The 22,843-nt window shown below is 47.4% G+C and overlaps 1 protein-coding gene across 1 annotated transcript in view; it reads right to left on the bottom strand.

The window, feature by feature from the left end:
• Nucleotides 1-22,843, bottom strand: part of lrrk1 (leucine-rich repeat kinase 1) — a 196,799-nt gene that overhangs the window by 108,857 nt on the left and 65,099 nt on the right. The window contains exon 4 of the mRNA XM_084005722.1: nt 1,684-1,855. Coding sequence (XP_083861848.1) covers nt 1,684-1,855 — 172 coding nt within the window. The remainder of the gene's footprint in view (nt 1-1,683; nt 1,856-22,843) is intronic.

The raw sequence follows: 22,843 nt of genomic DNA, 5'->3' as shown, positions 1-22,843 counted from the left end.
AGCCAGATGCCCTGTCCCACCAGTTCACGGCTGATGCACCTCCGGAATCGGATCCCATTCTGCCCCCATCCTGCATTGTGGCCTCCGTGACCTGGGACATTGAGTCCCATGTGTGCCGCGCCCAGCAGACTCAACCCGATCCAGGTAACGGGCCCCCCGACTCCCTTTTTGTTCCAGAGTCAGCCCGCTCTGAAGTCCTCCAATGGGCCCATTCAACCAGACTTACCTGTCATCCCGGGGTGGGTCGTACTCTGGCCTTCCTTCGGCGGCGCTTCTGGTGGCCGACCATGGGCAGGGACACCAGGGACTTCGTTACTGCTTGCCCGGTCTGTGCCGCAAACAAGACTTCAACTCAACCCCCCTCTGGTCTACTCCGCCCCCTGCCTGTACCCAGTCGTCCATGGTCCCATATAGCCTTGGATTTTGTGACCGGTCTTCCCCCATCGAATGGTAACATGGTAATCTTAACTATTGTTGACAGATTTTCAAATCAGCCCATTTCATTCCTCTGGCCAAACTCCCCTCCTCAAGAGAGACTGCAGACCTTCTGGTCTCATGTGTTTTGTTTTCATGGTATCCCTGTTGATATTGCGTCGGACAGAGGCCCCCAGTTCATTTCACGGGTATGGAAAGCTTTCTGCTCTGCTCTTGGGTGTTCTGTTAGCCTTTCCTCTGGGTTTCATCCACAGACCAATGGCCAGACCGAGTGAGTTAATCAGGAGCTGGAAGCCGCCCTTTGCTGTGTGGTCTCGACTAACCCCTCCCGGTGGAGTTCTGAGCTGCCATGGGTGGAGTACGCCCATAACTCCCTCACCAATGCCTCTCTAGGTATGACACCATTTGAATGTTGCCTTGGATACCAACCCCCCTTGTTTCCAAGTCAGGAGGAGGAGGTGGCCGTGCCCTCGGTCCAGAGCCATCTGCGCCGCTGCCGCTGCACATGGACGACAGCCCGGGCGGCACTTCTCCGTGCATCCAATAGAGCCCGGACCTATGCAGACCGTCACCATGCTGTGGCTCCAGTTTACACCCCTGGTCAGAAGGTATGGCTGTCATCTCAGAACATCCCCTTGAGGGTGGAGTCAAAAAAGCTGTCCCCACATTTCATTGGGCCATTTGTAGTTGATCGTGTTATCAACCCTTCTGCTGTCCGGTTAAAGCTGTGTCCCAGATCAAGCCTGTCCGCTCGAGTCCTCTGTCTCCCCCCACAGTAGCACCTCCTTCTCCTCGGCTGATCGATGGTCACCCTGCATATACAGTTCAGAGGCTGTCGGATGTGCGACTCAGGGGAAGAGGTTGGCAATACCTTGTGGACTGGGAGGGCTATGGGCCCGAGGAGCGTGCCTGGATTCCTCGACGGCTCATCTTCGTCTCATTCGGGACTTCCACGCCCACCACCCTGACAGGCCCGGTCGGGCGCCAGGAGGCGCCCATAGGAGGGGGGGTACTGTTACAGCTACTGCTTGAGTGTGTGTGTGTGTGTGTGTGTGTGCGTGCATAGTGAGTGATTTCAGGTGTGCTGAGACAGAGCAGAGCCCCATCAGCTGCATCTCATCCATCTCATGGTTTTCCTATTAACAAGTGTGTCTTTTTACTAGAATTTTTACAGGACATTCCGAGATGGTCATGTGGGAGGCATTTGATGAAATGACATGGAATGATCCCAAAGACTTGTCCTGCTACCAGGTATAGAATCCAACAGCTCTTTGACCAAGCGGACATGACCATAGTAGGCTGCCAGGATGGCTGGGTTGCTTTTGGACAGCTCCTGGGGAACAGGGACACGAGCTTCTTTCAGGAGGTAACACACACTCTGCAGATCACCATGCTGAGTGGCCACACACAGGAGACGGACCTGGAACACACACACAATGAGACACAAATAATCATTAGTGACATGAATAAAAAAAGACAATAGCCCCTTTTTGAAAATCACAAGGCAATATGTCGTCCTATAATTTCATTGGTTTCCAGCAGAACACGGGCTGTCTGACATTTAACAGCTAACAAGCTCCAACTACATGGACTAAACCAACTACAAGTGGACGGACATCATCTAAATCTGGTGGAAAAACTCAGTATCTCTACTAAAGAACAACCCAGTATCTCTGCAAAAGAATAACCCAGTATCTCTAAAGAAGAACAACACAGTATCTCTACTAAAGAACAACACAGTGTCAAGAACAACCCATTATCTCTACTAAAGAACAAACCAGTATCTCTACTAAAGAACAACCCAGTATCTCTACTAAAGAACAACCCAGTGTCTCTCCTAAAGAACAACCCAGTGTCTCTCCTAAAGAACAACCCAGTATCTCTCCTAAAGAACAAACCAGTATCTCTCCTAAAGAACAAACCAGTATCTCTACTAAAGAACAACCCAGTGTCTCTCCTAAAGAACAACCCAGTATCTCTACTAAAGAACAACCCAGTATCTCTGGAAAAGTACAACCCAGTATCTCTGGAAAAGTACAACCCAGTATCTCTGCTAAAGAACAACCCAGTGTCTCTCCTAAAGATAGATAGATAGATAGATAGATAGATATACTTTATTGATCCCAAGCTGGGAAATTAGAGTGTAGCAGCAGCATTACACACAGTGACAACACAGTAACTAAAGATAAAGAACACAATATGTAAAAAAATAAAATTGAACAGTGAAAAATAAATAAATAAATAAATAAAAATCCGGTGCAGTGAACAGATAAACAGGGGCTTGAGGGGTGTATTATTATTATGCACAGAGTTTTAGCTGTTATTGTACAGTGTGATGGCATGTGGCAGGAAAGATTTCCTGTATCTGTCCCTTCGACAGCGGAGCTGGAGCAGCCTGATGATGGCACACCACTCGTCGTCCTCGGTGACTTCAACATCCAACCAGGAAAGCTGCACCTGAATTCATTGACTTCTTCTCCACATTTAACCTCACACTCTCCCCCTCTCCACCCACTCACCGGGCCGGGAACGAACTTGACCTTGTCTTTACAAGATCCTGTGGCATCACGGCACTCTCTGTTACCCCACTCACTGTGTCCGACCACCACTTTGTGACTTTCTCCCTCCCCATGAAGTCTACCACATCCCTCCCCTCTACGCCTCGAACTGTCACCAGCCGCCGCAACCTAAAATCCCTCACTCCCTCTGCTCTCTCCTCAACTGTTCTTTCCTCATTACCAGCCACAGAGCAATTCTCCTGAATGCCTACTGAGGAAGCCTCCTCCATCCTGATGTCCTCACTCTCCTCTTTTTTGGACACTCTCTGTCCCCCCACCTCACGACCAGCACGATCATCTCCCTCCCCTCCCTGGCTCTCCGAACCTCTGCGAACCAACAGATCAGTGTTGTGAGCGGCAGAGAGAAAATGGAAGAAATCAGTCCAGGATGAGGACCTTGCTCACTACCACCACCTCCTCTCCGACTTCACCTCAACTGTTTCGGCAGCTAAATCTGCCTTCTACCTGTTAAGGATCAACTCTTCCGCCTCCAACCCCAGGAAACTCTTCTCCATGTTCTCCTCCCTCCTCACCCCTCCCCCTCCTTCCTCCCTCACTGCTGATGACTTTGCAACTTACTTTACCAAGAAAGTAAATGACATCAGCTCCTCATTCACTCCTATATCCTCCCTGAAAACATCTCAACTACATCTCCACTGTCCTAACAACAGATACAGGACATCTTTCCTGCCACAAGGCATTACTTTTCAAAACAACTCTCTCACCTCTGTCTGACAGAGAGAACTCTATTTTCATAGTCATAGGTTTTGTTTATTTCTTGTATAGATTATTATTGTTTATTGTAGTTTGCACAGTATTTATACACTGTATATATCCTGATTTTATTCATGTTGTGTGTTTTTGCTGACCCACTGCTACTGTCTTCCAGTCCATGAAGTAATTCTATTCTATTCTATTCTAAAAGAACAACCCACTATATACAAAAGAACAACCCGGTATATAAAAAAGCACAACCCAGTATCTCTACAAAACAATAACTGAAGACAGAAAAATCTCTGGGCCCGGTTTCCCAAAGCCTTCTTAATGCTACATCATTTGTAACCCCTACTTAGAGTTCCTACTTAACATTTCGCGTGTTTCCCGAAACGTTCTTTGCTACGAATCTCTTTCGTACGTCATACGTTGGTAAGGGTGGTCTGGAGCACTCTTAGAGCCTTCTTAGCTCTACAGTAGCGATGTTTCAGCTCCTGGCGCTAGTCGCCGCCACTGTACAGTAATCCAGAAATCCCCATTGCGCATTGAACTGCACATTGCCAGTGTTGTGTTTCACCAATGGTTTTAAGTCATTCATTAAGAAAGAAAAACAAAACGGCGCATGCATTTCATCACAAGGCTAAGCTTTACCTCAACCTCAGAAGTAGCCTAGGTATATTACATAGTCATTTAATTAGCCCATTATGCCTAGTCAATGTCAAGGCATGTCATAAATGGACGCCGGTGACAGTTGTGAACAGTGGTAAAACTATGGCAGCGATACAACGCATCCTCGTGCTGAACCAAAGACTTCGCCGTCCTCTGAGCCGTTTAGTTGGAATACATAGAATTTCATAAGGATCAACTTCCCATGGATATATTGACCGACGCGGCTATATTGCATATGTTTCGACTACAACGGCAACAGATACGCATGTAATTAAGGATGTAATTGGCTCAATCTCCTCCGCTGTTTCTACATTTTCTATATCTTTTTTTAAATCAGTATAGGCTATGGTAGTATGTTCGACCATGGTTAAATAAATGTTTAGGCCTAGAAGGATTTCTAGCAATGTTTTATTCGCAAACACTGCAATAGCCTACATTTTATAATATAGTGCTGTCATGCACCTGCGCATGAAATGGAAAATTGAACTCTGAGCAATCTATTTCAGCACTTTCTTTCTGGACAGCGCCATGTACGAACGACGTAAGGAGTGTTTCTTAAGAAGACTCCTAAGAGACCACGACTATAGAGGTAAACAACTTTGGTAAGTCATAACGTAGGAGTCTTCGTAGCGAGTGGACGTTATCGGGAAACCGGGCCCTGGACTCATGGAAATGTCATACCACAGATATAATATCACCGTACATTTGGTGTGAATGCTTGAAGCGATCATACTTCTAGAATAACTTCCCTGTGGACATCAGTCTGATTTAGTCTATCCCTCTTCCTCACCTCTTCTAAATAAAAGGATGATCATTCTTTTTGAAATTAAAAGGTTCCAACTTCTGGGAGTGTGGTACAATCCAACTCTTCTGGAAAGCAGTATGCACAGAAATAAGTATAGTTATAGGGCAGCAACTGCTCCCTGATCCACTGTGCCAACTGGGGAGTCTGCTAGACTCTCTGAGGATGCACAAAGACATAGTCCAGTCTCTACTGATGTTGGCAAGGAAGTGTATAATGACAAAGTGGGTTAGTGCTGATCCTCCCAACGTCCAAATGTGGAAATATCTGACATCTGATGTCATAACCTTAGATAGACCGTGGTTGTATTGGTGGGAGAATTGATCTGTTTTTTAAAAAATGGGAAGGGCCTCTGGACCTTTTAGGGATTAGGTGTAGTCAAACCTTGCTATCTGAGATGATGAAGGGATTGTTCCACTTTGTGTATTGTCACTGCTATCTTTTGCTATGATGTATGCCGTTTGCTATGCTATGGACCAATAATGTATGTGTATCTGTAAAAATCAATAAAAAATATTGTTTAAAAAAGGCTCCAACTCTCAGTGTATGTTAACAGGAGTCTTGGGATGGACCTAGTTTCTTAATAAAAAAAAGCATCATTCAACTTTGCAATGATATTAATACTTACCCATTCCCACTTTTTCAACTATTTATAATACTTCACTTTCTTACACATTGATACAGACATTTAGGGTAGCATCAACTTTATAGCATTCCGTTTTCAAACTGCAATTTCAGCAGAAATTGTTGTTTATTGAACGGTGTCAAATGCTTAAGCTGTCTAATAATATTGCTCATAGACAGCTTAAGCATTTTGACATATTTGATGCATTTTGACCATATTATGGTTTGTTTACATTTGACTTCTGTTAACAGGCTGATCAGTGGTGTTTACCATTATAAAATAGTGTACTTGGTACTTGGAATGGTAGCAATTAATTAATTAATTAACTAAATCATTGATTTATTATTATGAATGATACACAGGAGAAAACTTATTAAATGAGCCACACACACACACACACACACACACACAGATCTACTTAAACAACCTTATCAAACAGGTTTAGAGTTGAGACAGTTTAAAAACAAATGTCCTGTTGGAACAGTATTGAGTCTTCAGACTTGAATAGTAGAGGACACATTTCTCCCGGAACACAAATAGTTCTAAGAGGAACCAGTTTGTCAAGGGTAGCTGGTTTTTCAGGTTCCACACCTTCCTGTAACACTACCATTTGGGTCCATGATCACTCAGAAATGGCAGATGTACCTAACTGTTCAAATCAAAAATCATATAGAACAATTAAACCAAGTGTATGTTACATTGTGTTGGTGATAAAACTAGTTTAATAAATCAGACTGGGATGTCAATTTAAAGTCAATTTTGTTGTAGCATTATTTAGTGTAGTGTGAAACAGCTCAGTGAACAACATCACACGACGTATGTCACCAACACGACCGTTAGCTTGTCTCACATTCAACCACTAATATAACATTATCTTAGCTGATGTGTTTTATCGAGCATTTCTTTTTATTAGCAGGAAGAGAAAGAAGGAGAGAGACCTGTTATTAGTGTGAGTAACGTTACATCCTGGTACTGAACACACAGAGAGAGACCTGTTAATAGTGTGAGTAACGTTACATCCTGGTACCCAACACACAGAGAGCCCTGTTGTTAGTGTGAGTAACGTTATATCCTGGTACCCAACACACAGAGAGACCTGTTTTTGGTGTGAGTAACGTTACATCCTGGTGCCCAACACACAGAGAGACCTGTTGTTAGTGTGAGTAATGTTACAACTAATTTCAAGCATAGCAGACATGTCTCTTCAGAAAAAGTGTTTATTTTGGCAAATAATACAATAACAATAAAATACACAAAATACTAAAATCACAACATTTTTTAAAGTGTAGAACAGTGTGTGATCAATAGATCGGAGTGTTTTATGTTTAGTCATCTGCAGGTTGGACCTCCGTTCAATATCACCGATGTCCGACAGCTCTACAAACACAAACCAGAGAACAGCGGTTTAATCACAAACGTGTCCACGACGCCGTGAACACAGATGTTATGTTACGTTGGTAGTTGGTAACGTTTAGTGAGCCAACGGCAGTCAGAAAGTGGCATGCTAACGTTGTTGTTAGCAATATCACGCTAGCTGGCTAGCTAGCCGGTCGGCTTACATTACCTGAGGAAGCATAGCCACTAGTTGCTGCTGTTACGAACGTAATCACTAGCTTGGTAAACTAAACAGAAATGTGTCGTTGGTTAGCAACGAGGTGAAACATTTTAAAAGTGAAACTTACACAGTAACGTTAGTAAAACTCCGCAGTGGCGTATTTTCCCCCGTTGCCTCAAGCGTTAACCCCGCCCCCAGCCCCTAACGTAAGCCGGGCCCAGTTCCAGCCCAGCAAAGAGTTGATCAGAAGGACTCAGGCCCCCGAGCGACACCGGGCAAGCGGCCTTCCGTACGCCACATTTCCCACGTCCGCCCGTCGGACGGGGATTCGGCGCTTGGCTCTTCCCTCTTCACTCGCCGCTACTGAGGGAATCCTAGATAGTTTATTTTCCTCCGCTTAGTAATATGCTTAAATTCAGCGGGTTGTCTCATCTGATCTGAGGTCGTAGTCAAAGGTGGCCCCGACTCTCCCTGGGGACGTGGCTCCCGGAGGAGGCTCACGGACTCTGGCATCGGGTACCCCGAGGCGGAGGAGGAGGGTCCGCCGACGTGACCCGCTGGCCCCCCGCCGGCGCTGCCCTCGTTTCCCCCGCTAGAGCGGCACCGGTTCAAAATTACATCCTGGTACCGAACACACAGAGAGCACTGTTGTTAGTGTGAGTAACGTTACATCCTGGTACCCAAAACATAGAGAGACCTGTTGTCAGTGTGAATAAAGTTACATCCTGGTACCGAACACACAGAGAGCACTGTTGTTAGTGTGAGTAACGTTATATCCTGGTACCCAACACACAGAGAGACCTGTTAGTGTGATTATTGGATTTCCGACGCTCACTGAACACGTCACATGGGCAGCAGTACTCTCATCAGCCATGTGACATCACTCTCGTTCTGCAAAGACGGGGTGCTTTGTAAAAAGAGACACTGTTGCAGCGTTATTATATATTTTTCACTCTCCTTTCCACGATTACAGCGTAATCATCTGTGTAAAAAGGCCTACAGAGAGAGGCCTCTTACCTCACGATGGTGTAAAATCTTTACTTGTACGGAGTTCCACAGTCTGATACTTCAACAGTTAAAGACCACTAAATGAGACTTTGACATGTAGAATATCTTTTAAATGTTCTAACTGGATACAAATTTTGTCTCTTAACATTAACTACTACATACAGAGCAATGAAAAAGTATTTGCTACTACATACAGAGCAATGAAAAAGTATTTGCCCCCTTCCTGATTTCTTCATATTTTGCATATTTGTCACACTTATATGCTTATTTTATTCATTAAAGGGGAAAAAAAACATCCAACATTACCAGGCCCTCTGTGAAGAAGTAATTGACCCCCTTGGTTACTCAATCAACCAAATCTAACTGATAATTGGGTTCAATTTCACAAGACACACCCAGGAACGATTACTGTTCAATCTGAACACTAAAATAGAAAATGCAATGTGAAGCTAAAATGTCTCACTAAGCAGCACATGATGCTGTACAAAAAAAAGTAAGATAAGGAAAATAATCATTGCCATGTATAAGTCTGGAAAGAGTTACAAAGACATTTCCAAGGCTCTAGGACTCCGACAAACCACAGTGAGAGCTCATCCATCCATCGTCTACCGCTTTATCCTGTATTCAGGATCGTGGGGGGCTGGAGCTGATCCCAGCTGACATTGGGCGAGGCTGACATGTAGAGACAGACAGGTAACCAGTCTAAAACAGGGCTGATATGTAGAGACAGACAGGTAACCAGTCTATCACAGGGCCGACATGTAGAGACAGAGAGGTAACCAGTCTATCACACTGCTGACATGTAGAGACAGGCAGGTAACCAGTCTATCACAGGGCTGACATGTAGAGACAGACAGGTTCGGCATGTCTGTGGGAGGAAGCCGGAGAACCCAGAGAGAACCCACGCTCACATGGGGAGAACATGCAAACTCACAGAAGGAACCCGAACCGGGAATCGAACCTCCCTCTCACTGTGAGGTGACAGTGCTACCCACTACACCACCGTGCAGCCCTACAGTGAGAGCCATTATTAACAAATGGAGAGAACATGGAACAGTGGAGAACTTTCCGAGGACCGACCGGCAACCAAAACTCCACCAAGATCACATCGCCAACTCATCCAGGAGGACCCAAAAGAGACCAGTGGCCTAGTCAAAGTCCTGACTCAAGTCCCACCTAGATGCTGTGGTGTGACCTTAAAGGGGCAGTACCGCACAAAATGCAGGGCTCCAAAGTGCAATCATTTTGGGCCCAGGTGTGACCAAAAATCAGTGAATTGCAACTAAATATTTTCCTTGGTCACACCAGTGCACCTAACATCTAGCAGTCTGAGCCAATCAGAGACATAGTAGGCGCAGGCCTTCATCTCTGATTGGCCCCGACCCCGGTCTCTTCTTCACTTTATGTTGGTGGGAATAACAAATCAAGGTGTACACTCTTAGAAATAAGGGTTCCAATAGGGTTCTTCTACAAGGGCTGAGGTTCCACCTGGAACCATTTGCTTCTGAAAAACCCTTTCCCGAAGAAAGGCTTTTTCAAGGGTTCTTGGTAACACTAATGGTTCCAGTAAGAACCATTTTGATCCAGAGAACCCTTTAAAACCCCTTTCCTGAATAAAGGGTTTTAAAAGGGTTCTTGGTAACACTAAGGGTTCCAGTAAGAACTATTTTGATCCAGAGGCCCGTTTTTGGAAGAAAGAGTTCTTCAGGGATTGTTGAAAGCATGGGTATAAGATCCTGTGTCACCAGGGACATACTTCCTGATAACACTTACCAATAATGGTGCAAAATACAATTCCTTGTGACTACTGATACAAATACTTTTCGTATCCATTTTTTTGTGTATTTGTTTTTTTCTTCTTCTCCAGATCCTGTTGATCAAACTGTAACTGCCCATCTTGGGATTTGAACACCTGCCACCCAGTCTAAAGTCACTGGCAGTAGAGACTGAGCTAACCAGCTAGCTGCATTGAGTCATCATTTGCCCCTTTTCCACCGAGGCATTTTGAGGGCCGGTTCAGAGCCGGTGCCTAATGGTGAACCAGTTCTTCCAGTTTCCACAGACAAAGAACCGGCTCTCGGCCAGGAAAACTGGTTCCAGAGCGGCACCGACTCTTTGCTGGGCTACAACGGTTCACAAACCGTTCGCAAACCTACGTCAGGGGCTGGGGGCGCGGTTAACGCTCGAGGCGACGGGGGAAAATATGCTGCTGCTGAGTTTTACTAACATTACTGTTCCTGGTGTTGGGGTTGTAGCAGGGGCAGATTTGGTTATCAACAGTTAACTATCAATATCAATATGATTATCGGTATTAATAATTATATTTAATATATTATCATGATATAATCATGAATAAACGGGGCACCACCCTGGGATCAGGGAAAAGATAACCTAAAACTGTATTCAGTCTCAATATGAAGGTTTTATACTCACATGCCAATCATCGTGATCATTGGCATAGGAGTACAAAACCAATCGAACAATTAAAAAGGCGTGAAATTCAAGCACTAGCCTTCACAACCTGCTGTTATCCAGTGACATATACACAACAAGCACAAGAGACCGCTAGTTATAATATAATAAGATTTATTAAAATCAGTAATAACGATCACAATCAATAACACTGCAATTAACAAAGCCTTATTACCTAACTACCTAACACACAAAGCTAAGCTTAAACAAAGGGAGAGACACACGTGGAGTGTGTGTGTGCGTATGTGTGTGTGTGCGTGCGTGTGCGTGTGCATGTGCATGTGCGTGTGCGTGCGTGTCGAGAGAGAGAGAGAGAGGTAGATGGCTATGGGCGGCCACCAGATGGAGCTATTCCTCGCAGCGTTCAGGGGCGGAGCCACTGAGGTTCGATGGGGTAGCGAGAGAGAGAGAGGTGGAGCTATTCCTCGCAGCGTTCAGGGGCGGAGCCACTGAGGTCTGATGGAGTAGCGAGAGAGAGAGAGAGATAGCCGTATGTAGCCACCAGATGTAGCTATGTCCCTAGCGGCCGCCGGGAACAGCTGGCTTAGGACACGTGTGTGCGGCGTGTATGTGTGTGTGTGTTAGCGGGTCACAAACAAAGAGAGAGAAAATGCGCGAGCGATATTCGGAGGGACAGAAAGCGTGCTGCTATCACACGGGCTCGCGTGAATGAACTGGAATTTATTCCGCGAGACCGGTCTTTTCACTGATAGTAGAGGCTTTCTGAGCTCGCGAATATGGCGGAGGTTAGTCAGAAACACTGTTACAGAAATCAACCCAGCTGCGTGGGTACACGATCACAATTCACATACAGCAGCACATGAACAAACGGACTCGGCGATCCGCGATCAGAACTTAAAACACATTAACAAGAATTACAAGCATGTCCTACACTATCGAATCTCTGCTTCTGCCCAGACAAATAGCCTCTTACTTTTGTCGATGTGAGATGCGTCGATGTGAGGTTTCCGTCCCGTGCGTTGATGGCGTTTCTTTACGCCGGCAGCGGACGGTAGTTTGTGGGGCGCTGGTTCAGCGCCGGATCCAATTAGTTGAAGAAAACAGTTAGTATTTCTCCCTTCTGCAGGAACAATCACGTGGCTCGGCGATTTAGTCAGCTGATTTCAGACAAAGACGGGTCGAGTTATCCGTTCTGCTGGCAGCTGGGACGAAGAAAGTTTCTTCTTACCGCGGGGAACGGGAGAGTCGCGCTGTCGTGGTGGTCTCCTCGGGATCCAAAAATGATAAACAAAAGAAAAATGAAACGAGTAGAGAAAAAAGAGGGGAAAACAGTCTGTTGCTCGTCCAGCGAGTTTGGGGGAAAGACAAAGGGAAGCGCTGTAGACGTGGTCTTCACCTCCTGGCGTAACCGAGTTACTTTGGAGAGAGAAAGTTTTTCTGATGGCCGCGGGATTTATAGCTTACGGCTGGTCCGGGGGACCCCCTGGAGTCCCATGCAGTTCGCAGCCAATGGAGCGCCAGCGGTGTGCCGTCAGATCCCGTGGCCAGGTGGAGGTGACACTAAAATGGTGGTTGTAGTTTTTTTATCTCCTTTGTCCCATTGTCCTGGCCGCATGTGTAGGCTTCTGTAGGCCGCATTGTGTAGTCCTTCTAGTGAGGTCCCAACAGTCCCCCTTTTGGTCTGAAGGTTGAGGTGTGGGACGCAACCTTTGGAGCAACATAAGGGCCGAACCGTCCATGTATTCGTTGAAACACGTGGAAGTCCAAACAGTCTGTATATTCCATGGAAAAGAGGTTAAACAGTCATTCAGGTTAAAGTCCATAACTTGATGGAGGCATTGTCTGGACAGAGATTGAGGCAAAGTCTGGACAGAGATTGAGGCAAAGTCTGGGCAGAGACTTCTAACTATCTAACCTATATTAAACATCACTAAGGCACAATTTATACAAACATCAGCATTATCATTTCATTCGGGAAATTTCAAACAGGACCCATTCCTATTATGAAAAACAGAACGAAGACGGAAGGAAAGCGAGGAAAAGGAAAAGGGGTTAGTGGTCGCTAGGCTTACTCCGGGTGGAGGTTGGAGTTAGCCTGTGGGATGTGTGTGGTATCTCTCCAGAACCTAACATTTAGTATGGCTTTAGCCTATGCGTATCCTGTTTCCCTATGATAGATAGATTGAGGATGAATTATATGCCCAGGTTCCTGGGCTCTACTGAGATCGGGATTGCATTGCCAAGACTATAAACCAAATGCATTTATGAAGGTTGTACCACAGTTGTAATAGCGGATTGGAGGATTTTCGTGACCAGGCATCTAAGGCATGTAAGGTGTTATTGAGCAGGCTGGAGTGTAAGTTGACAGTGGCTACGATTCCCTGAGGGGGTGTTGCCTAAGTTCTGCAGTGGTTGTCACTGTGAGAAGGGTTTGATGTTTAGGTGTTAGTGCATGCGGTTACCCTGCTGTGGCTATGGTGAGTCTTCTCCTGGGTGAGAGGGAGACTGCCTCCCCCTTTCGGGTGCGGCAACTGCGATCTCTAAGAGGTGTGACAGGTTTGTAGGGCTTGATCTGATTCGCATGAACCCACTTGTGTGTGGCTGGGTGCCTTGGTTGTGAGACCCTGATGCGGTAAGCCACTGGTGATAGCTTACCGACGATCTCGAAGGTTCGACTCCTCATGAGGATGTCGTCCACATAGATGAGGTTACCGCGTGCAGCCGCGTCACTCATCGCCTTGTGGAGGAAAATGTTGAACTCGGCGGGGGAGTTCAAATACCCAAAAGGGCAGCGATTCCAGGTATACTGGCGGTTCCCAAAGGAGAAGGCAAGCTTGTACTGGTCGGTTGGATCAACTTTCATTGTCCAGAAACCATTAGCGATGTCTACCGTTGAGAAGAAGCGGGCTCCCTTGACTTTAGCTAGCTCCTGATCCAGGTGAATCATGGGCCAGCGGGAGAGAGGAACCTGTTTGTTCAGTGGCCGGTAGTCGATGGTGAGACGCCATTTCCCAGTGGGTTTCAAGACCGGCCAGATTGGAGAATTACATGTTGAGTTGCACTCCCGGATGATTTGCTTCTCCAGCAATTTGTCCAGGATGTCTCGGATAGACTCGTATGCGGCTAACGGGATCCTGTACTGGCGTACGAAGGTCGGTGGCGCATTCGGATCAGTGGGGATGCGGACCGTGTGAAGTTGGGTCTCCCCACAGTCCTGCGAGTCTCGGGAGAAGATCAGCTGGAAGTCGTGGAACAACTTCCGTAGCGCGTCTCTCTGGTCCTCGGTAGTGAGGGCATCTGCTTTGGCAAGCTGTTGGGTTATCTCAGACTCAAAGCCCGAATAGGGTTCCTCAGGTGGTTGGTGTGTCTCACCTGAGGTTGCTTCGGTCGATTGAGTCGTTAATGCGTAGACGACCAGATCACCCCCTTTTCCCAGCGCTGTGCCACAAATGGCTTCACCGTGAAGGGTTTCACGGCGGGCCATGGTGATCATTGCGGTTGGGAATGTGAAAAGGACATCGTCTAAGTTTTGGACCAGGATGTTGGTCGAACGATTGTTCAACACAAGCAGGGGCGTGCCGCAGACTGTAAGGTTAAGTTCCCAGAAATGGGGTAAGGGCTGGAAGAATGCTTGGGAGCCAGGCATCTTCTGTCCCTTAAGGATGGCGAGCCGGATGGGGACACCTGCGGTCCTGGCAGGGACCATCATGTCAACTTCGCTGGCAACCTGACATGCCTCTGGGATGGTTTGGCCTGATGTCAGGTGTTCAAGTTCAATGGGCAGGGGCTCGCTCTTAGCGTTAGCCTGGGACCAAAGAATCTGATTGACCGTGTCCAGTTTGGTGCCAAGTCTGACCAGAATATCAGCACCTAAAAGGAATGGTGGATGTAGTTTGGGCACTACGCTTATGAAATGGTCAACCTGTTTCTTCCCAATACGGATCGAGAGGGCGCACACTCCCACCGCCTTAAGGTGAATCTGCGGTGATTCTGCAGAAAGGAGGTGGTGGTTGAGAGGCGCGAAAACTGGGAGAGGTTGATACTGGCACAGATGGTGGTACAGATCTTGACTGACGGCTGTCTTCTCTGACCAAAGCCCCAGGATCGCTTCTGGGACATGGGTGTCATTGAGATGCACACCGCCAACCAGATGGGGGCTGTAAAGTGCTGGGTTTCGGTTCTCCAGCGGACACAGGAAGGATCCGTGGTGTCGGAAAGCACTCAAGTCACCGGCTTGGAGTTGTGGGCTCGCAAGCGGTGCGGTTCGAGCAGAGCCAGGATTAGGCTCTGGAAAAGGCATCTGCATTGGTAGAGGGTCTCTGGACTCTTGGATGACGGCGACTCGTTCGTCGGAGGCCATCAGGCCACCTGAGGGGTGGAGCGGTTTTGGCGTCTCGACCTGAGCCCAGATGCGCCCCTGATGGCAGTCGATAAGCGGTGCCAGCCGGTCCAGGAGATCCTGACCAATGAGAAGTGGTTCGGTGTCAATGGCACAAATGTGGATGGGGTGCACAAGAGTGACTCCCTGAAACGTGAGGTCGACCCACGCACGTTCTGTGATGGGTGACCTGTCCTGCGTGTAGCTGGTGATGCTAACGTGGCAGGGCTCAATTTGAAGTGGTTTACCTAGGGAGAGCATGGTTCGGGTCACCTCCGCAAAGGTGCGTTGGCACATTAGACTGATCTCAGAGCCTGAGTCGAGTAGGGCGAGGATGTTGACACACCCCCTTACCACCACCGAGGTATAAATGCGTCTAGCGTGGCCTTTGCGAACAAGATCTCCTAGGAAAGTCAAGAAAGGGGGTTGCGACGGGTCGATGGCCTTGGTTGCCGAGTCTGATTTTGGTTCCCCCGCCCATCCTACCAAGCAAACCTTGGCGGTGGAAGTGGGAACGGCCCGGCCTAGTCATGTAGGCGGAGGCTCCGTGTCCGGGTTCTTGCCGGGCTTTTGTGGGGAGCTTGGTGCCGGCTGTGACCATTGGGCCGGGTTGAGCCGCAACCCTATCGCTTTTGTCAGCTTGTCGACCAGGTCGTCCATATCCTTTTCTCTCATTCGGGAGTTTGTCGCCCAGGAATTATACTTACCCTCTTGTTTGCGTTCAAACTGGACCTTATTCCTGGGGTTATTTTCGTTCCTGGGTTCTGTGTGATTCCAGGGGCGTGCGTTCCGCTCACCCCCTTGGTTCTGTCGCCATTGTTGCTGGTTAGGTTCCCGGTGTGCCTGTTGTACTGGTCTGGTACTTACCCTTGGCTGAGGCACTTCATCTCCCTCCAGACCTAGGCCTGTGTGTTCCGCGGTTTGGATCCCCAGGACTCTGGCGTCCTCCTCGGGTGACCTTGTGGGTCGCATCCGGGTCTCCCATGACATCTGTGCGAAATTACGAACCTCTTGCATGGAGAGTCGGTATGTCCTGCAGTGCATGGTGACATCGTAGCGCACACTTTCGTGTAGGTTATGCAGGAAGAGGGCCTTGAAGGCAGGCTCTTCCTCCACTCCTGGGGAGTTACGGCCCTGAGCATAGGCGGCCCTGAAGCGCCTATAGTACTCCCTGGGTGGTTCCTGCTTCCTGTGTAGAACAGCGAGGGCGCCGAGCGTGGCGGAGGCGGGGTCCCTGTACCGGCTATACTCCTCCTTGAGTGCTTCACAAAGTCTGGAGTATCGGTCCCGGTTTCTGGGTGCGAGTGTTTCTATGAAACTGTGGACATGTCTGGTAGTGGTCTTCCAGATTAGCTTGAGCTTCTCGCGTGAGGAGGCATGGGGTAGGTCACACAGACAGTGGTCTATCTCTTTGAGATAGCCATCAATATCAGACTCTTTGTGAGTCGGATCAAACCGTTCGATGTCTCTGGCGAGGGACTCTAACTGTCGGGTGCGCAGGCCATGGTTTTCGGCTGGATATGGGCCATCTGATTCACTTGACGACCCGTTATCACCACGGTAATTGTCTCGGACAGAATGAACCCTCCCCCTTGGAGGTGGGGATGGAGTCCGTGGCATGCGTGACTCTCCTAACGAGTGTCGGTGGTGCATCCGTGGGAATCTGGAATTCCCCGTCGAGCTCCGAGCCACTGGGAAATGGCTCAGACTTCGGCGTGGGGACTCGTCCCGCTGGGAGTAGCTCCACTTGTGAGGTGGGGCTTCTCGTTCCAGTGGGTGGGTGGACGGTGGCGCCTGGTAGCACCAACGTTCGGGCTCTTCCGACTGGACAAGTCTCTCCCTGCGCATGGGACGGTGTGCGTCCGTGGGGGGCGCGGTTTCAAGGTCCGACAGGTCAGGCATATCCGTGTCTGGGGGTGTACCTACCTGGGCAGCCTGAGTTTCCTCACGCTGGAGTTCTCTCTCCTCCTCCCTGCATGGCCTACGGAGGGCTTCCTCCCTCTCCACCTTCAGTTCGGCCACTTCCTGTCGCAGGGAGGTGGTCGCATGACCCAGTCGATTGATTAACTCCTCATCCTCAGCTTTCTGCAGTTGTGCTCTGCGCTGAGACAGGAGGAAGATTCGACCCACCACGTCAGCGATTGTGCGTTGTGGTTTCCCTGACGGGTGATTAACATAATCAACAAGCTCCTGGAGTTGATCATTGCATGTCACTACATCATAGTGCTCCAGGTTTTCCCTGTCCTCAAGGGACAGGTGGATGAGACCAGCGACCGCATCCTGCAGGTCTGCGTCGACTGATACCTGGGGAGCCTCAGCTCCTTGTTCTTTCGGGCCGTAGTTGCTCATTTTACCTCTAGTAAAAGGCAGAACCCGGTGGCTTCACTTGTTTGGTTTTAACAGCGAAAAAGAATGTATGTTGTTATGCTGATGTTGGTGCACAGGTGAGCGGCGTCGACCTGTGACTTACAATGGAAATGTTAATACACTTCTACAGTCTGTGGACTGGTAATGAGGTGTCTCTAGCACCTCTGGTGAGTGATGACAGTGTTATAACGCGTCTTAGTATCCCTAACCCTGTGTTTGTTAGTATTGTTGTTAAACAATAAATGGCTAATCACAACATGCATATGCAACCCTCAACTGTACTTGCTTGGCAAATAGTAATGGGGAACAAACAAATCGATCCTTGAAAATCGATTTTTAAACAATCATATTCATAATAATAATATTTACTATTATTATTATTACTATACCTCTCAGGTTATTGTGCATAAATCTCTGGATAAAGCTGGTTTAAGAAGGCCTCACACGGGGCGGCAATTATGTTGGGGTTGTAGCAGGGGCAGATTTGGTTTTCAACAGTTAACTATCAATATCAATATGATTATCGGTATTAATAATTATATTTAATATATTATCATGATATAATCATGAATAAACGGGGCACCACCCTGGGATCAGGGAAAAGATAACCTAAAACTGTATTCAGTCTCAATATGAAGGTTTTATACTCACATGCCAATCATCGTGATCATTGGCATAGGAGTACAAAACCAATCGAACAATTAAAAAGGCGTGAAATTCAAGCACTAGCCTTCACAACCTGCTGTTATCCAGTGACATATACACAACAAGCACAAGAGACCGCTAGTTATAATATAATAAGATTTATTAAAATCAGTAATAACGATCACAATCAATAACACTGCAATTAACAAAGCCTTATTACCTAACTACCTAACACACAAAGCTAAGCTTAAACAAAGGGAGAGACACACGTGGAGTGTGTGTGTGCGTATGTGTGTGTGTGCGTGCGTGTGCGTGTGCATGTGCGTGCGTGTCGAGAGAGAGAGAGAGAGAGGTAGATGGCTATGGGCGGCCACCAGATGGAGCTATTCCTCGCAGCGTTCAGGGGCGGAGCCACTGAGGTTCGATGGGGTAGCGAGAGAGAGAGAGGTGGAGCTATTCCTCGCAGCGTTCAGGGGCGGAGCCACTGAGGTCTGATGGAGTAGCGAGAGAGAGAGAGAGATAGCCGTATGTAGCCACCAGATGTAGCTATGTCCCTAGCGGCCGCCGGGAACAGCTGGCTTAGGACACGTGTATGCGGTGTGTATGTGTGTGTGTGTTAGCGGGTCACAAACAAAGAGAGAGAAAATGCGCGAGCGATATTCGGAGGGACAGAAAGCGTGCTGCTATCACACGGGCTCGCGTAAATGAACTGGAATTTATTCCGCGAGACCGGTCTTTTAACTGATAGTAGAGGCTTTCTGAGCTCGCGAATATGGCGGAGGTTAGTCGGAAACACTGTTACAGAAATCAACCCAGCTGCGTGGGTACAAGATCACAATTCACATACAGCAGCACATGAACAAACGGACTCGGCGATCCGCGATCAGAACTTAAAACACATTAACAAGAATTACAAGCATGTCCTACACTATCGAATCTCTGCTTCTGCCCAGACAAATAGCCTCTTACTTTTGTCGATGTGAGATGCGTCGATGTGAGGTTTCCGTCCCGTGCGTTGATGGCGTTTCTTTACGCCGGCAGCGGACGGTAGTTTGTGGGGCGCTGGTTCAGCGCCGGATCCAATTAGTTGAAGAAAACAGTTAGTATTTCTCCCTTCTGCAGGAACAAACGCGTGGCTCGGCGATTTAGTCAGCTGATTTCAGACAAAGACGGGTCGAGTTATCCGTTCTGCTGGCAGCTGGGACGAAGAACGTTTCTTCTTACCGCGGGGAACGGGAGAGTCGCGCTGTCGCGGTGGTCTCCTCGGGATCCAAAAATGATAAACAAAAGAAAAATGAAACGAGTACAGAAAAAAGAGGGGAAAACAGTCTGTTGCTCGTCCAGCGAGTTTGGGGGAAAGCCTAGGACAAAGGGAAGCGCTGTAGACGTGGTCTTCACCTCCTGGCGTAACCGAGTTACTTTGGAGAGAGAAAGTTTTTCTGATGGCCGCGCGATTTATAGCTTACGGCTGGTCCGGGGGACCCCCTGGAGTCCCATGCAGTTCGCAGCCAATGGAGCGCCAGCGGTGTGCCGTCAGATCCCATGGCCAGGTGGAGGTGACACTAAAATGGTGGTTGTAGTTTTTTTATCTCCTTTGTCCCATTGTCCTGGCCACATGTGTAGGCTTCTGTAGGCCGCATTGTGTAGTCCTTCTAGTGAGGTCCCAACACTGGTAAGTTTTACTTTTAAAATGTTTCACCACGTTGCAAACCAACGACATTTCTTTTTAGTTTACCAAGCTAGTGATTACGTTCGTAACAGCAGCAACTAGTGGCTATGCTTCCTCGCTATGCTTGAAATTAGCGCTGCGGGGAAATCTCAGACGTATACAGTGACGTAATGACATGCCTCTCTGAGCTCTCTAGCCGGTGGAAACGCAAACAGGTTCTCAGGCCCGGTGCTTGAACTAGGTTTGCGTTGTGGAAAAGGGGTAATTGTCCACCATACTAGTCTATTACCTTACACCTTCTGATCAGACATACAAATAATGGCAGTCCTATAACTGAAATGTTCTGTTGCCAATTTATTTTCACAACCATTAATTATAAGAAAGCAAGACCATCATCAGCAAATCTTGTTGACCCTGGCAAAGATTAGCTGTGACTAGGATTTTAACCCCCACCCTCCAAATCTAAAGTCTGTACCATTACTAGGGGTGTAACGGTACATGTATTTGTATTGAACCGTTTCGGTACGGGGTGCTCGGTTCGGAACGGAGGCGTACCGAACGAGTTTCCATACGGACATATTAAGTAGAGGACCGCATTTGTGGAGCGTGCTGCAGCCGCACATGCGCAGTTGCGCACACCGCGACACAATAAACAGCAGTAGTAGCGGACGTCATGGCTAATGCCGCTAGCGTTGGCAACAAGCCAGAGTTGGAGGACCCTCCCGCGACATTAAGGTCTCCCGTTTGGGAACACTTCGGCAAAGCGGTTTGCCGACATTGTTCATGTGAGGTCGGGTATGTTTCTGGCAACACGTCAAACCTGTTGACGCATTTGAAACGGCACCACCCCCACGTGAACATCGCTACAACGAGGAGAAAGACGAGCGTAGCGTTAAGGCGGGTCCACACCGCACCGACTGCCCGACTCGCGTCGGTAAATGAAGTCGGGCTACTTAATATGGCCGACTCGAATGGCGGATTACACATTTGAATCGGCTGAAATGAACGCCGACGTGGGCCGATTCGAGCGACCACACCAAGGAGACTCATGTCACGGACGCCGACTCTCTCAAAGACGCCGATTTTCGGTCCGGTGTGGACCCGCCTTTAGTGCAAACACAGCTCCCCACCGCATTTAAACAGCCTCTCCCTGCCCTGTTCAATTTTGCACATCAGATGGAGAAAAGATTTGTTTTTAAAAAAACAGTCTGAGCCTTATTCATGTTATTTAATCTGAGCAACAACTTGAAACTATTTAGTGTTGCAACTGTTCAATTTTGCACATCAGATGGAGAATTTTTTTTAAAGAAACAGTCTGTTATTTTTATTTTTTAAATAAATATTTTAAATACTTGTATTTATATTTTTGAGCAGCATTCTAGCTCCAGTGCATGTTCCTACTGTTAAAAGCACAAAAGTAATAAACAACTAGCACATTTATATTTTGCATTTTGTTTTCTTACTGTACCGAAAATGAACCGAACCGTGACCTCAAAACCGAGGTACGTACCGAACCGAGATTTTTGTGTACCGTTACACCCCTAACCATTACCCACTGAGCTATCCAGCATAATGTGTAGATCAGGGACTCCTCTGACTCGCCACAACTCACACAGCCAGGTTGAGTGTTAGTGGTCAGACAGAGGGAGCTGATCATGTGTCTGTTTAGCTCTGTCTGTACAATGTGTGACTTCTGCTTTTAGGTCACAGGTTCAATTCCCATGTTGACAGATCATACCTTGCTGATTGCACTTCCAGACAATTAGCTCAGGGCTAGGAGCTGGTTCTTGGTGCCAGACAATGTGGGTTCAAGCTCCACCCTGGATCCATCACTACCTAAAAACTACAGGCCAATCTCTAAGCTTCCTTTTTTGTCCAAGCTTTTGGAGAAAATAGTGGCAGAGGAACTAACAGTGTTCTTAGAGACAAATAATGTCCTGGATAAATTCCAGTCGGGTTTCCGTAGAAATCACTCTACCGAAACTGCCTTGACTCGAGTTTCTAGTGATCAAATCAAATCAAATCAAACTTTATTTATAGAGCACATTTTTCACGACCAATGGTTGACCAAAGTGCTGTACAGTTCAGTAAAACAAATACAATACAATACAATGAGAATAATAAAAATAAATAAATAAAAATATACACAAAATACAGTAGACGGGTGTCATGCTCAGCCTGAATTAAAAGCCATGGAGAACAGGTGGGTCTTCAATAGGGACTTAAAAACCTCTAGGGTCTGGGCTGATTTAATATGCCAAGGCAAGCTATTCCAGAGCCTCGGGGCAGCTGCCGCAAAGGCTCGGTCCCCTCTGGTTTTAAGTCTGGTCCTGGGGACTTTCAGGAGCAGTTGATCTGCCGACCTCAGTGCTCTGGCTGGATTGTGACTGTGTAAAAGTTCAGATAGGTATAGTGGAGCCAGTCCATTTAAAGCTTTAAAAACAAATAGCAAAAGTTTAAAATCAATCCTGAAGCGGACAGGGAGCCAGTGTAGTGAGGCCAAGACTGGTGTAATGTGGTCGCGCTTTCTTTTTCCAGTCAGAAGACGAGCGGCAGCATTTTGCACGAGCTGCAGGCGACGGAGCAACGACTGGTCGACACCAACATACAAAGAATTACAATAATCCAGCCGTGAAGTGATATTATGATGGCAGCCGACTCTGGCAAAGACTCAGTCCTCGTTCTACTAGACCTCTCCTCAGCCTTTGATACTGTTGATTACGAAATTATGGCAAACAGACTCAAAGACCTAGGGTTCTCTGGTCTCGTCTTAAAATGGTTTGAATCGTATCTCTCTGAAAGAAGTTTTAATGTATGTGCAAACCAGATCTTCTCAGAAACAGCCTCCCTGCCCTGTGGGGTTCCACAAGGCTCGGTGCTGGGGCCAATTCTATTCCTTTTATACATTCTTCCCCTGGGTCAGATAATTAGCCAGTTCCAACATGTTTCTTATCATCTATTTGCTGATGACATCCAACTGTATTG

The sequence above is a fragment of the Eutrigla gurnardus genome (genome assembly GCF_963514095.1).
Source record: "Eutrigla gurnardus genome assembly, chromosome: 1".
NCBI classification, from domain to species: domain Eukaryota; kingdom Metazoa; phylum Chordata; class Actinopteri; order Perciformes; family Triglidae; genus Eutrigla; species Eutrigla gurnardus.
The sequence above is the reverse complement of the archived record's forward strand: the minus strand, read 5'-3'. Positions and strand labels throughout refer to the sequence as shown.